Below are 14,381 nucleotides of genomic sequence, written 5' to 3'. Positions count from 1 at the left end.
CATAACTATGATAAAAGGTAGATTTTACCCTATGAACCCAGTGAGTGCATACACACCCTGTGTAATGTTCATAGTATATTCATAATAATGTTCACAATATAAAAATATTTCTATCACACCAGAGGGCTTCTTCATGCCCCTGCCTGGTTGATCCTTCCACCCCATTGAGTAACCACTATTTTTACTTCTCATGTAAAGATTACTTCAACTTCTCTTAATGGGACTCAGGGCTGGGAATGTAGCTCCATGGCAGAGTGCTTGCCTAGTATGTGTGAGGCAATACACACACACACACACACACACACACACACACACACACACACACAAAGCATCTGGCTGCCCTATGGAGTCCTGACTGGTAGCAGATGGGATGGACTACAGAGAGGAAGCTGAGAGACAAGGTCAGAGGCTGTGTAGCCATCCAAGGAAGATATGAAGGTGGGATGGACTAGGGTGGTCACAAGGGAGACGTAGAGAAGTGGGTCAATCAGGATATGTTCTGGAATTATAGCTGGTGGGACTGGCCAATGAGATGAGTGAGGATGGGGGGGAAAAAGAGGCATCAAGGGTGATTCCTAGAATGTTGCCTTGAAAACCTGGGTGGATGAAAGCACCGTTTTCTGAGATGAAGATTGAACAGATGAGATTAAGGGCTCCCATGCAGCTGTTTGAGTGTGTGTTTCCTGGAGCTTAACCATCTCCCGAGACTAACACTAGGCTCCATGTGCCTTGGTGGAACTCATAGCCGTTGGCTGAATGAATAGTGCTTGCTACTTGCAACAGATAGGCCTGGGTTAGGGTTCAAGTTCTGTCCCATCTCTCACCCTATAACTTGGATCTTCTTCTGGGGCTGCTCAGTCTCCATCTTCTACCTTACAGAGTTAGCATTAAACATCACATACCTATACCATGTAAGAACAAAATTGTCCACTCTTCCAAGTTCTAGTCACTAGTGACAGGTCTTGTGAGGCTGGCTCCTTTTCCTCTCACCCACACTTTCCAAGTCACTCCAGACAGTCCTGCTGAGGGGCCTTGAGCCCTGAGAGGCCATTCCCTCTCCCATCCCTCAGTCTTTCCCCAGCCTCAGAGAAACAGAACGGAGAACAGCAGGCAGTTGATTCATAGACTTTATGGGCTTTCTCTCCACCCAGCAGATTCTTCAATGACAACTGAGCCTGTACAATACACACAGTTCACTCTGTTAAAGCTGTGGGAAGTGGGGTGTGGGCTGGCGAGCCCCTGGAAAGCAGCAGGGCAGTGTCAAGGCAAGGGGCAAGCAGCCAGGGGGTTACCACGTTCAAGGAGGGGTGGGGAACTGAAGCGAGAAGGCTGCTGAGAGGGTTCAGGAGGAAGGATGGAAAGTCCGGGGCTGCAGGGATAGAAGCAGGCATCAGCAGTTGCAGGGTGTAGGAGGGGCCATGGTCACTGTGAGGGTTGCAGTGTGTGGGTGGGGCATGGTGCCTGTGTATGTCCACAGATAGTTTTTGAAACAGGAACCAGACTGCTGTATAAAAGGGACTGTACAACATAACCTATGATACAATTTTTACATATTATACAAGGCTCTTTCCCTCTTTGAGTTTTAAAAAATAAATTTACAATTCCAGAGCTTTGGGTAAAAAATATATACACCCCAGAGCAGGAGCAGCAGCCACTTTTACTGCTGCCACTGCCACCACTGCCTATTCAAAAGGGAAAGAGTGGTGCCAGGAAGGCGGGTGAGGCTGTGCCAGGAAACCTCACCCAGTAGCTGCCAGGAGCCCCTGCACCCCGCAGCCCTGGAGCCCTATAATGGGAGAGGGAGCAGAGATAGAGGTAACAAAGGCTTTATCAGAGTCCAGTTTCACCTCTACAGTCTCTGCCTGCTCCTTCTCTCCCCACTTTCAGGAATCTGCCCGTCCTGTTATTTTACAGAGATCCACCCCACCCAGCTCTATGGGGAGGACCAAGGGGTGTCAAGACTGGGAGAAAGGGACAGAGACTGTGTTGTTAGCATCAGATACAAGAGCCAGAAGGGGGATGACAATGCCCTTGTTAGCAAAGAGACACCCCAAAGAGCAGGAGTATGGAGAGCAGGCACCCCTAACTCCTGAGACTGCTGTGCCCCTCTGCAAGGCAGAGGAAGGGTCCTATAGGCAGCTTAGGCCTGTGTTTCCCTGAGCATCTTTTACTGTCTCATGAGAGCCCATCTAGGGATCTTGGGGAGGTCTGGGTGGGAGACTCACAGGGCTGATGGGTAACCCTCCCACCTGCTGCTGCTCTTTGCCCTTGGGAGCAGCTTGGCTCACAAGCCAGGGCAGCAGGAGGCACTAAGTGGGGGTGGGTAGGGGAGCACACCACGCTGTCCCAAGGGCAGAGCAGACAAGGGTAGCACCAAACAGAAGGAAAAATCCCCCCAGCACACATAACACCCTCCCTCCATCGCCAGATGCACTCCTGCTCCCCGAGAGGGGACACGGACACACACACACACACACACACACACACACACACGATAATAATCCCAGGGATACATCCAGGGCTCCCAACCCTGACTAAGGGGAAGCCAGACAGGCAGTGGGGAAGAAAGCTGCCAGTGCCTCCCACAATGCCTGTCTTGTGAGTTGCTGCTTGGGAAGAAGAGGCTGGAAATGCCATCTCTGGAACAGACCTCACTGGGAGGTGACAGAGGAAGGAGCACTCTATCCCCTTTTCCTCAAAAAGGCAGGAACACACCTAGTGTAGTTGGGGCGTGAAAGAGCAAGGGTAAAGGGATTTCAGAAGGATGAATAAGCTTATGAGCTTATGAATCCAGGTAAGTCCATCTGACTCTTCCCCATGGGGCAGGAAGTTGCTCCAGGGGAAATATATTCCATGTGCATTTGTTGGGACATCGTGCAAAGTGCTTGAGTGCCAGGTGCCAAGGACTCTGGTGGGGGCAGCCCAGCCCCTCCATTTTCACTGACTATTAGCCTCCAGCTTGTAGGAGAGCTCGAAGAGGAGGTTCTGGTTGTCGATGACCTGGAACTGGCGCACATAGGCCTTTGTCTGCAGGTGGTGAGGGGAGGCCTCCATGTCCAGGCCTGGGGGGCAGGGAGGGAGAGGCAGTCAGGCTCCCAGCCTCCCTTCTTCCTCTCCATACACCAGGCAAAACATTAAGATTAGGATAGGTGTTTGGCAGGAGGCACAAGGAGAAAATGGAGGACGGACCCGACCCGTGTAAGTAAAAACATGTTTAAGGACAGAGGTCCCCTTAACCTTCCCACTCAGCCAGCGCTCCACCCAAAACCCTCTTAGAATCCTGGGTACTAGGCACTCACAGAGGGGCCGGCTCCGGTATTTACGGATTGTCCTCACTTTCTCGGCCACTGAATGCTGGGAGATGACAAGAAATAAGCCCTGAAAAGGGCACAGAAAGATGCTTCCCCCTTACACACCCCCCACCTCCATTCTCCAACTCTGTTGGTTTTACTCTCTCAAGTTCCCAGTTCTGAAGGGTTTTTGAAGGACCAAAGGAGAGGGTGTAGGTGGGTACCAGGTGGGTTGGCGGGTAGAGTTGCCCCCAAGCGGCCTGTCAGCTTTGCCACCCATGGGTGGGTTGCCACAGTGATGCCACCAGGGAGACAGTTGAGAGTCTGTTAGGCAAGCTGGGTACCATGGAGGAAGACTTCTATTTTAGGAAGGTGACAGGAGAGAGGGGGAGGACAAAGCCCCTCACTCATGGACAGAGAGTTGGCAGAACTACTCACCAGCTTCTCAATGTTCACCAAGCCATCTATGAGGGTCTTACTCCCCTCGTGTAGGAATGTCAGGTCTAGGGTAAGAAGAGAGTCAAATTTGAGGCACACAGAGGAGAGGAAGTCCAAAGGGCCATGGCATATAGGACCCTCCCCCTGGGGGAGGGTCCTTTATGCCAGTCTATACTTCAATCTGGAAGTCTCCTCAGTAGGACACATAGAGCTGAGCTGAGAGGGGACTGAGAGTCAGAACTGGGGCTTGGGAGAAGGAAATGTGGAGAGGAGAACCACAGTGTGGCAGTGACTCTCTCACCTTTGAGGATCAGAGGTACGAAGGGAATCACAGGGGGCTTCATTTTGGAGATCACTTCTCGATAGCTTTTGTGGTTCCTGCAAGGATCCTAGCATTCCACAGAAGAGGGATAAGAGACAGATGGGCTCAGTGTACCCCAAACATGTCTCCCACTCTCTCCCTCATCTCCCTGCCCAATCAGCTAGAGGGGTGTGTGGGTGTCTAGCTGGGTGTGTGACAGGGAGGGGCTTTTTGCTCTCCTCCCCTCCTCCAGGGAAAACAGGGTAGCAATACTTCCACCCTTCCCCTTCCTGCATGGTGGGTAGAGGAGCAGTGTCCCAGGCACTAAAAACCTTGAAAAGGAAGCTAAAGGCAGAGGGTTTACGAGAACAGGGATGAAAGTCTAAGGGCAGTGGAAAGAGCCAAACCCACTCACTGTCAGGTTCTCAAATTTGCGGAACAAGTTCTTGAATTTCCCTGGCAGCTTCTGCAGAGTTTGAAGGAAGAAGAAGAGATGTCAGAGTGGAGCACCTGGGATATCACAGGAACATCTGACTAATTCCCAGCATTAGAAGGGGAAAGGGCTGGCATATCTTGCTCAGGGAAAGGGCTGGCATATCTTGCTCAGTGGTGGGAAGCCAGTGGGTGGGGAAGCAGTCAGTCCTTGGAAAAGTCCAGAAGTTGAAAGAACCCAGAGGACTGAATTTTTCTGGGGAAAGAGAGACTTCTGCTCATGCATGTACTATGACAAGGAGCATAGCAAAGCCACCTGGTTGCTGGCTGAAACTCAGCCCTACTCCTAAGGTCAGTTCCTCTCAGTCTGGGAATTTGGCTTTTTACCAATTTGCACCAAGAAGACGTGACACAAGCTGTGACCTGGGGCTATAGTTGCCAGAAGAGGGCGCCTGCTTCCAACCAGCACAAAGACTTTTTGTAATCACAGGAGACGGAACTGGGGTGAGCCCCCCAGAAGCCAAGATCCCTGAAATGGGATGACTGAGCTAGCTCCGTGGCAAGAGAAGGAAGGAAGGTGGTTCCTCACCTCCCAGGTGAGCCGCAGGCGGCTCACGGCGGCGTTGTCCAGCCCCATGACCACAGCGTAGAAGGACAGCAGGTCCTGGTTCTGCTTGCAGCTGAGGAGTGCGGGGCAGGGTTAGGGGGGCATCTGGCAGCTTGCCGCTGCCGAGCCTCTGTGTGCCCCTCGCCCCGCCGCGGCTGGCCACACTCACATGGCTGCGATTTTGATGAACTTCTTGAGCAGCTGCGCGCGCTTGCCTGGGGCCTCACAGAGCAGCACCTCCGTAGCCACCCAGTGCGTGACCTCGCTGCAGCGCTGCAGCAGCAGCTCCAAGTTGGCGGTCTCCCGGCGACCGCGCTCCCCGTGGAACACGTAGTCCACGAACTCCAGCTACACCCGCAGTGACGGAGGGGCCACCGAGGTGTCAGGGCATGAGTGGGAAGATGGCAGCGTAGGGCGCGAGGAGATGCAGGAGGCAGGAGCCCAGAGCGTGAGCGGGGAGGGGGGGGGACAAGAAGCGAGAGAGAACCAAGGTTAATAGGATATTACCATCTATTGTGCATTTACTAGGTGCCAGGCACCTGCTAAAGGCTGACTTCTCCTCAAGACAACCACCCGAGAGACATTATTGTCGCTTACCTTTTTTAAAAATTCTTTTAACAGTGAATATTTTAAAATTACCCTGAGTCAGTTTCTGGGTAAGCTGTGCTTTGGCCCTAAATCACTCAGGTATGGAGTCTCTCTCTGCCATTTTTTGAGAAGACAAAGGCTTGAGGAGGTCCTGGCTGTGCATTGCCCAAGGGCATGCTGCAATTGAGCCATCTAACCAGGAGGGTCTGCTATGAACACTGACTCCCATTGGCTCATTTCTCCCTCCTGCCTCACGCCCAGCACCAGCCTCAGTCCCCACCTCATGCACACATCGGAATAACTCCCAATGGAAGGCAGTAAGGTGGTTGGCAACGTCCTCTGGCTCCACTCGGTGGATCTCTGTGTCTCCAGGGGAGACCTGGATCTCTTCAGGGAGGGGCACCTGTGACAGGCAGGGACAGAGGGGCTGGGCTCCTGGTGGCAGGGTGAGGGACTGTTCACAGTGCCCCCTCAGCCCTTGCTCCCAGCCCAAACCTTGTCTTACCAGGGCCTCATAACTGTCCCGAGTACAGGCAAACAGGTGGCTGTTGATGCCCAGTGTGGTGAAAACACAGTCCTCAGTAGGCTGGAGAAGGACCTTCTCTGCAGGAGAACAGGCTGCTTAGCACCCCCCACCCCTTCCCTCACACATCCCAGGCCCTGTCTCCTTTCGCATCCAGAACACCTAGCCCTGCACTGACACATTCTAGACCAGTGGGACTCATGCTGTCACCAGTTGATGCCATATTTATCTGCCATACTTATCATATTTATTATTTTTGCATTCGTAATCTTCCTTTTTTTTTAACCTCCAACATTCTTTCATAGCTTTTTTTTTCCTTCCCTCATTCTTTTGTCCCTTTGACATTGGAAAGGCAGGACTTTTTTTCTTAGAGGAAAATAAGATACACTGCAGGCCTTCTGTCTCCCCACAGAGATTAGAACCCCTGCATCTTTTTATGTTGTTTTTGTGGTACTGCGGACTGAACCCAGGGCCTAGCATACGCTAGGCAAGTGCTCTACCACGGAGCTATATACCAGCCATTTATAGTTTTTGAGACAGGGTCTCGCTACATTTCCCAGGCTGGTCTTGACTTTGTGATCCTCCTGTTTCAGTCTCCTGTGCAGCTGGGATTACATGCATGTGCCGCCATGCCCTACCACCCTGTCTTTACCCTGAAAAAAGAACTAGAACCCAATCCCCAGGTGAGTGAGAGGCAGCACTCAAATCAGAATCCCAGGGTACTGGGCTATTGCTTCCCAAACTTTAATCCCCCAGAAGTCTTTTTTAGCCAAATGGAGATTCTGATCCAGAAAGTCTGGGGTAGGGTCTGAGATTTTTTAAAATGCTCCCAGGAGATGCACATGAGGCTTGTCTCAGGATCATACTTTGAGTAGCAAAGACCTAGAATTCAGTCTTTGTCTCAGCCCCAGGGCACTGACCCTTACCTCCTGAGGAAGCCACAGCTACCAGAATGAGGGAATCCTCACGCCCTCCGGGCTCCTCTGAATACTGCAGCTTCTCTGTCACAGAGCCCAGAATGTCCTGCACAGATGCTGAGAGACGGCTACGTATGGTCACGTAAGAGTGGTCAGGCATGTAGACTCGGCAGAAGACTGCACAGAGACAGGAAAGCAGCTTTTCAACACAGGTAGGTACCAGCCCCTCCAGGGCACCTCTGTTCTATACCAGAGGCTGGCCTCTGAAGATAAGTGTACTATCTACTTCCACTACACAGGAGACTCCTCTGATGGTACCCAAGACCCAGATACCCCACAATCCTCCCGAGTCACTTGGGAAGCCCTGCCTTTTCTAATGGTGATACTCACTCTCATCTGAGCCCCGAAAAGCCACTCGGGTCTGGAGACAGGAATCTATCCGACGGAAATGGCGGAAGAGTGGCTTTACCTGCTTGCTGGGTGGCTGGCTCTCCTCTGGGATCCTGGTACAGACACAGTGGGGCATCAGCAAGCTCTGCTGGGCATTTGGAGTACTAAGCAGGCAACATTAAGCAAGGATATTAGAATTGGGTCAAGGACATACCAGCTCCACTTTCAGAAAGTGGTTAAAGGGATCAGAAGAGAAGACAATGACCAGCATGGGACAAGTGACCAAGTGACCCAAATCAAATGCCACTTTTTCCACCAGTTCTTCTCTGATCCACCCCCCACCAGGAAAGGTCACTTGCTTGCCTCAAATGCTGTAAATATTGGGACATTATTGCTTATGTTCATGTCTTATTTCCTCTATGAGACTGAGAACTTTTGAGGACTGGGATTTGTTCTTACTGAATTTTTTTTTTTTTATCCTCCAGGGCCTAGCACACTGCTTGGCACATGGTAGGTAGTAGGCCATCAGATGTTTTCTGAATTTTGCCAACAAGGACTTCACAATCTGGGAGGGAGACAGACGTGCATACAGCTACTTCTAACACCAGGCAGGAGGTATTGGTGATGTGAAAAAGGCACAGGAGAGAGATGTTGAAAGCTATTCCTAAAAGGAGGATCTGTGTGACACTTTCATGGAGAAGATGGCATTTGACCTAGGCCTTGAAGGACAACAGGAAGTGAAAGAGGTGGGAGGAAGGCATTCTGGGTGTATGATATAAGCAACAGCAGGAATCTGGGAAAGCACAGGAGTTGAGAGAATGGTGGGCTATATAGGGAGTGTCAAGGGTAGAAAAAGATGTGGGATATGAGGTGGGAAGGATCAACAGAAGGCAGAAAGAGAAGGGTGTTGAATGCTGTGTTCAGATGTTTAACTTTGTCTTAGAGGTAGTGAGAGAGTGTGGATGCTTTTGGAACAGGAGTGTGATGGTATTGTTTATACAAGTTTGAAAGATCTCTCTGTTGTCAATGTAAAGAAAGGGAGAAATATGCAAGGCCACAAGCTGAAGCCCTGAGTAGGAGGCTGCGGCAATAATCCAGGTAAGAGCTGGGTGTGGTGGCACACACCTGTAGTCCCAGCAGCTCAGGAGGCTGAGGCAGGAGGATTGTGAGTTCAAAGCCAGCCTCGTCAACTTAGCAAGACCCTTAGCAACTTAGTGAAACCCTGTCTCTAAATAAACTATAAAAAAGGGATAGGGAGGGCTGGGTTTGTGGCTCAGTGGTAGAGCACTTGCCTAGCATGTGTGAGGCACTGGGTTCAATTCTCAGCACCACATACAAATAAATAAAATAAAGGTCCATTGACAATTTAAAAAAATTAAAAAGAATAGGGCTGGGGACATGGCTCAATGATTAAGTACCTCTGGGTTTAATCCCCGGTATCAAAAAAAAAAAAGAAAAGAAAATCCAAGTGAGAGGCCTATACAAGGGCCATGGTGGTGGGAATGGAAAAGAGAAAACTGAAAGGACAGAAGGAATGAAGAAATGCAGTGGTGTCCTGAAGGCAGCTCACGAGTTCAATTTTGAGGGATTTTGCCAACTTATGTTTAACACAGCCATTAAAAGTTGCATGTATGTGTGTATAAACACACATTTTATAAACATGTGCTCAAATAAATTATTACATAAAAGGAAGTATGCTAATTGTTTTGGTACAGTTTATTATTATCTGTGCTTTTGAGATTTTTACCTCTAGTGTATCAGTACTGTGGAAATGCTATATAACATCTAGCTACCACACACATCTCTTCTCTATTCCATATTCAATGACATCATGTCAGTAGCTTAAAATCAAAAACGATGACAGAATTTATGCCATGGAATCAGCAAAAGCTAAGAATCAAGGCTCTTTCTCCTGAGCATTAGTTGTTAAATATTAACTAGTTCACCACTGGATTAACAGGCAAATGGATGGGTGAATGGACAATAAAAATGACTGGACACAGTGCTCTGTGTCACCCTTCAGTAAGAGAAAGGGGCTAAAATAAAACCATATTGAAGTCAGGTGCAGTGGTGCACAACTGTAATCCCAACAACTCAGGAGGCTGAGGCAGGAGGATTGCAAGTTCACAGCCAGCCTCAGCAACTTAGCAAGGCCCTAAGCAAGACTCTGTCTCAAAATAAAACATAAAAAGGGCTGAGGATATTGCTCAGTGGTTAAGCACCTCTGGTTTCAATCCCTGGTACAAAACACATATTCACACATACTCATACATACACACATACATACACACACACATATACACACACATTCACAGGACAACAACAACACTATGTTGAGCCAAAGAACCAGAGGTAGCCCCTGTAATAGAGGAATTCAGGGGACCTCTTTCCTGACCACTCCAGCAACCCATTTTCCCTCACTTCAGCTCCACTGTCTCCACAAGCTGGTGCAGCCTCAGTGTTTCCTCTCGGAGGTCTTGGTAAAGGGATTCATCCTTCATAATCAGCAGGTAGAGATCCTGAGAAGAGGAGGACAGGGGTTTCATTCCAGGTACCTCTTTCTGCAAGGGCCAGGGCAGGGACTCCATGCCTTTGAGCATAGAAGAACCATATAATCCAAGACCCAATAACATCTTTTGCTTCCAGATACCCAACTTGAGGAGTATGTTTCCTTCAAAAGGGCTTCCTTCCAGAGCTAATAGCTTGCTCACCCACCTTTTCTTCCCCAGGCCCACCTTGATGATGTGGCCGGCCCCCTCTTCCTCCTGCAGCAGCCCTTGGTAGGTGTCCAAGAAATGGAGTAGCATGGCTAGACAGGCCTGCTTCCGGCCTAGCCCCTCAGGGCCCTCCAGGACCCCTGCCCGAACAAAGCTGACCACTAAGTCAAGAAAAAGCCATGGACAGGCAAGCCTGAGGAAATTGGGAAGAGAAGCAATGGCAGGCTAAACTACCCCCAAATATTCTCTAGGAGCCAAGACCTTCTCCTGTGCCAGCCCAGGTTTTTGCATAGAATAGGTAGTGATGGCATCCACCTGATCACATCCATTTCCTGTTAGCTTTTCACTTACGAATACCCTGCCCAAGACCCATCCCATCCTCTGGCCAGCCCAGGGCCCAGAGCTTACAGTTGCACCCACAAACCTGACTTTATTGCTTTGTGAGGCCTGATGTTGCTAAGAGAATCTAAGACATTCTACTTACTCAGTGACCTGACATTAAGAATTAGGTTCTAAAATAACTCAGTGAAAGGCTATCTGCTTATATGAGATCTAATGAACAGGCTGGCCAGTGGCTCATCTGTACTGGCCAGGGTCTCCTACTGAAGCCCAGCCAAGACCTGATGTTGACAGCAGACTCTGTAATAATGCACTGGACAACCAGATGTTTAGAAGAATAATTCAGTGGGAAGAGAGGCACCCTTATTAGGATAATAACACCTTACATCTATACAGGTCTTTGCAGTTGCCAAAGAACTCTCACATCTACTATCAGATTGATCTTCGCAGCAGGCCATAGGTAGGCAGGGCAGGTATTATTTACCTCCATTTTACAGAAGAACTGGAAGCCCCTGGAGGTGAGGTGATCTACCTAAAGAGACACAACTGGTGAACTGAAAAGCTGGGTATATTTTCTAGGGGAGAGCTTGAGCTCTGATGTCACATGTGGGATAGAGAAAATGGGCTGCCTCCTGGCCTATCTTTTACAAATTCCACAAAAGGATATTACTGATGTAGTTCCTGTAGAAATTTCTCCGTTGGGAGGAAGAGGGAGTGGGTAAGGACGATGTCATCAAGCAAGATATCTGTGGAGATCAATGGGTGCCACGAATGTCAGAAGGGCACTTCTAGGACCAGACTGGAAATCCTACACTCCTTCTCTGGCCTCCAAGGGCAAGTTCTCTTTAGGCAGGCTGGAGCCCCGGCCACCTGCCTTGTCATGCTCTGCACACGTGCACACACATGTGTGAAGATCCTGGGCAGCTGTCGTGGGGGTGGGGCTGGCAGCTGCCAAGGCAGCTGGAGGGAAGGAGGTGTGCCTTTGGCAGCAACGCATACTTCTCTTTGGTATATGTGGAAAGTTGGTCAGATAGCACACCAAGCCTGAGAACTGCCTGAAAAATGAAGTAGCCCACAGAAGGGTCTCTAGACAAAGAGAACTTCCAAACAGAGAGGTTAGGGTCAGTGGTATGTGTATGTATCCCTCCTCCCCTCCTTGCTCCCTACCTCACTACTTTGAGTTCTACCCAGACAGGTGGGAACAAGACCCATTAAAATGGAGAGGGAGGGACTGCCATCTCTTTGATCTCAGAGGCTTTAAATAGAAAGCTTGTGTACTCTAGATGCCCAGAGATGCAAGGGTTAATGATGGAAGGGTGGAGGGGAGGGGCTCCTCTCACCACCCTTTTCCCTTCCACACCCCTGTCTGGGCCTGGCTCAGCCAGTCAGCCGGGTACAAGGTCGCCCTGACTCGCAGCCAGCCCTGGGGTGGGGCAAAGTCTCCTGGCACACACAGGCAGGGCACAGGGAGGGAGCCAGGTGTCTTCACCAGGACAGGTTAGGGCCAGGTCCCCAGGCACTGCTCCAGGACAAAACCAAGGCTTCTGACAGACCTTGGCTCACCATCTCAGGCCATCAATTCTAGCTATGAAGATGAAGAAGAACCAACACAAAATCATCTATTTCAACCATTTTCATTTCACAAATGAGAAACTGAGGCCCAGTGCTAGAAGGGACTTGCCTGGAGCTGGAAGAACCCCGATTCCTGCATCTTTGCTCTTTTCTCAATATGTTGGAAGAAGGGCAAAGTGTCAGGGTAGAACCTAGTGGTCAGATGGGGCTGCCCAGATGTTCGAGAGGCTCTGGCTAGGTGTGGAGGACCTTCTGTAAGCCCTTTCCTCCTACACGCCCTGGGAGGAAACCAAAATGGCTTGAGAACACGGGTTATAATGGAAGTATCAGGGTGGCAGTTTAAGCTGATTCTCAATTCACTCTGGGACTGGTTTGGGCGTTCCCAAACCAGTTACTCTGGGGATCCAGCCTGCTTGGCCAGATAATATGGGTAATAATCAATTCAGGAGCCTCACCCCAGGGGAGAGAGCAGAGTCTGTAGCACCAGCCCCCTGTGGAAGGGCAAAGAGAGTTTCTCTCTTTTCCTCTTTACCTAGCTACACTGCTATATTCTGAAGTAAGTCAGAGATATCTCAGCCCTGACCCCCAGCTCCAGGAACAGTGACTAGGAATAAGGAGGTCTCTTTATCTCACAGGAAAGCAAAGACAGAGCAAAAGAGGAGCATGGGACAGAATGGGGGAGATGCTGATATGGGGGCTATAGTTTGGCATCTGTCTCTTCCAAAGCAGGCTCTGGTCCAATGCACAGCCTCCCCAGGGAATGTGTCATAGAGACACAGGGTGTGTGGTGTAGGCGGGAAGTTATGGTTAGGAGAGCTCTGTGTGTCTGATATTTTTCTAATTAAATCCAAAAGGTGTCAGCTCCCCAGGGCAACTGTAGCCTGAGCCAAAGGAGAGGACCCAGACCTTGAAAAAAATCTAGGGGAGGTGTCCCACTCCACACACCTAGGTTGGAGTTCCTTGCAGAGGGCTAAGAGCAAAGTGTAATCCCTCACCCATCTTTAGGGTCTCAACTTGGGCTTCAAACCTCAGACCCTCCTATGCTTAATGCCTGTCTAGAGTTGGACCTAAGAGTCCGAGGTCTTCTACCTCAGCACTAACCAGTAATTTGGGACTCAGTTTTCTTAAAGGCCCCTTAGTAAGGTGCTGATGGGGAGGGGTGAAATAGCATCATCATTTAGGGAATAAGCCTCTCAGGGTGTGGTTATTATTTTTTAAAGCAGCCAAGAGCAAAGGCCTGACACCGGAAGGGTGGGAGCCAGAAAAGCCCCAACTCCCCTGGATGTTGCAGGGCCCTGATGCACAGGCCCTGATACTGAGGCCCCTTTCTTCACAAACACTGAGTCCATCCCCAAATAGAATGCTAGCCCCTACCAAGCTGCTAAGGAAGATGCCTTTGCCTAACCCCCAAAGGCAGCTTGGGCCTTGTCCACGCTGATTTATCAAGTGGGCTGGCCTGTGCTCTGGGGCTTTTACACAGTCAGGGACTCCTGTCAGGTTTTTCAGGCCTTGGGCACTATTCGAAGGCGGCACAGGTTGAGCTCAGAAGCTTCCATTTTAATATGTCAGGTCCCAATTTAAGGGCACAGGAGGAGGCAGTCAACAGCAGGGACCCATGGGAGATTGTGGCTAAAATGTCCAGAGGAGGGGAAGGGTAGCTGAAGGAGAGGAGGCTCAGCTTCTTCCCTGGTGGGTGAGACAGCTACGGGAATGAAGGTGGGCACTGCTGCTCCTCTTGTGCTTGAGACAGGGTCTGTGGCTTAGCTCAGTCCCTACCCGGTTTAGGGGGAGCCCTCAAATCCACACCCAGGCTCAGGGCCATTCCCACTCTCCAAGGGCAAGAAGAGGAACCAGGGGCACCCCCTGCTCTGGGATGGATGAGCCTGTGGACTTCTTACCTGAGGCGCCGCTGTCCCTGGTGGCCCCTCCAGCCAGCCGTTCCAGAACCCGGTTCAGAAGATGCTCCGGCAGCTCAGGAGCACCCAGGGGCGCCCAGGGCGGTGAAGTGAGGGGCTCGCCTGGGGACAGTTCATCTGAGGAGTACGAAGAAGGGGAGCGCAGGGGTCCCCCGCCCCCGAGCGACCCTGGCCCTGGCACCTCCTCTAGCTGTAGCCAACAGGGTCCCCCGCTGACCGGCTCCTCTGCGACCCCCGCGGGCTCTCCCCCTTCTTCCTCAGCGGGCGGTTCCAGCCCTGGCTCGGCTGGGGGCTCCCGGAGGAAAGCTGGGAGCAGCAGGCGAGACACACTCTGACGCCGCTGCAGCGGCC

At 50.8% G+C, this 14,381-nt stretch overlaps 1 protein-coding gene across 1 annotated transcript; it reads right to left on the bottom strand.

Moving 5' to 3' along the window:
• Positions 1 to 1,113: 1,113 nt before the first annotated feature.
• Positions 1,114 to 14,379, bottom strand: Rapgefl1 (Rap guanine nucleotide exchange factor like 1; the record flags this gene model as incomplete). Its single annotated transcript, XM_015495844.2, has 15 exons — positions 1,114 to 3,062; positions 3,300 to 3,354; positions 3,729 to 3,793; positions 4,030 to 4,117; positions 4,445 to 4,495; positions 5,051 to 5,141; positions 5,238 to 5,416; positions 5,937 to 6,059; positions 6,162 to 6,259; positions 7,106 to 7,273; positions 7,487 to 7,599; positions 9,908 to 10,005; positions 10,222 to 10,357; positions 11,210 to 11,288; positions 14,013 to 14,379. Coding segments are annotated over 15 exons (1,836 nt in total), but the record flags the coding sequence as incomplete, so codon positions are not given.
• Positions 14,380 to 14,381: the final 2 nt, after the last annotated feature.

The sequence above is a fragment of the Marmota marmota genome, unplaced genomic scaffold (genome assembly GCF_001458135.2).
Source record: "Marmota marmota marmota unplaced genomic scaffold, marMar, whole genome shotgun sequence".
In the NCBI taxonomy this organism is placed as follows: domain Eukaryota; kingdom Metazoa; phylum Chordata; class Mammalia; order Rodentia; family Sciuridae; genus Marmota; species Marmota marmota.
The sequence above is the reverse complement of the archived record's forward strand: the minus strand, read 5'-3'. Positions and strand labels throughout refer to the sequence as shown.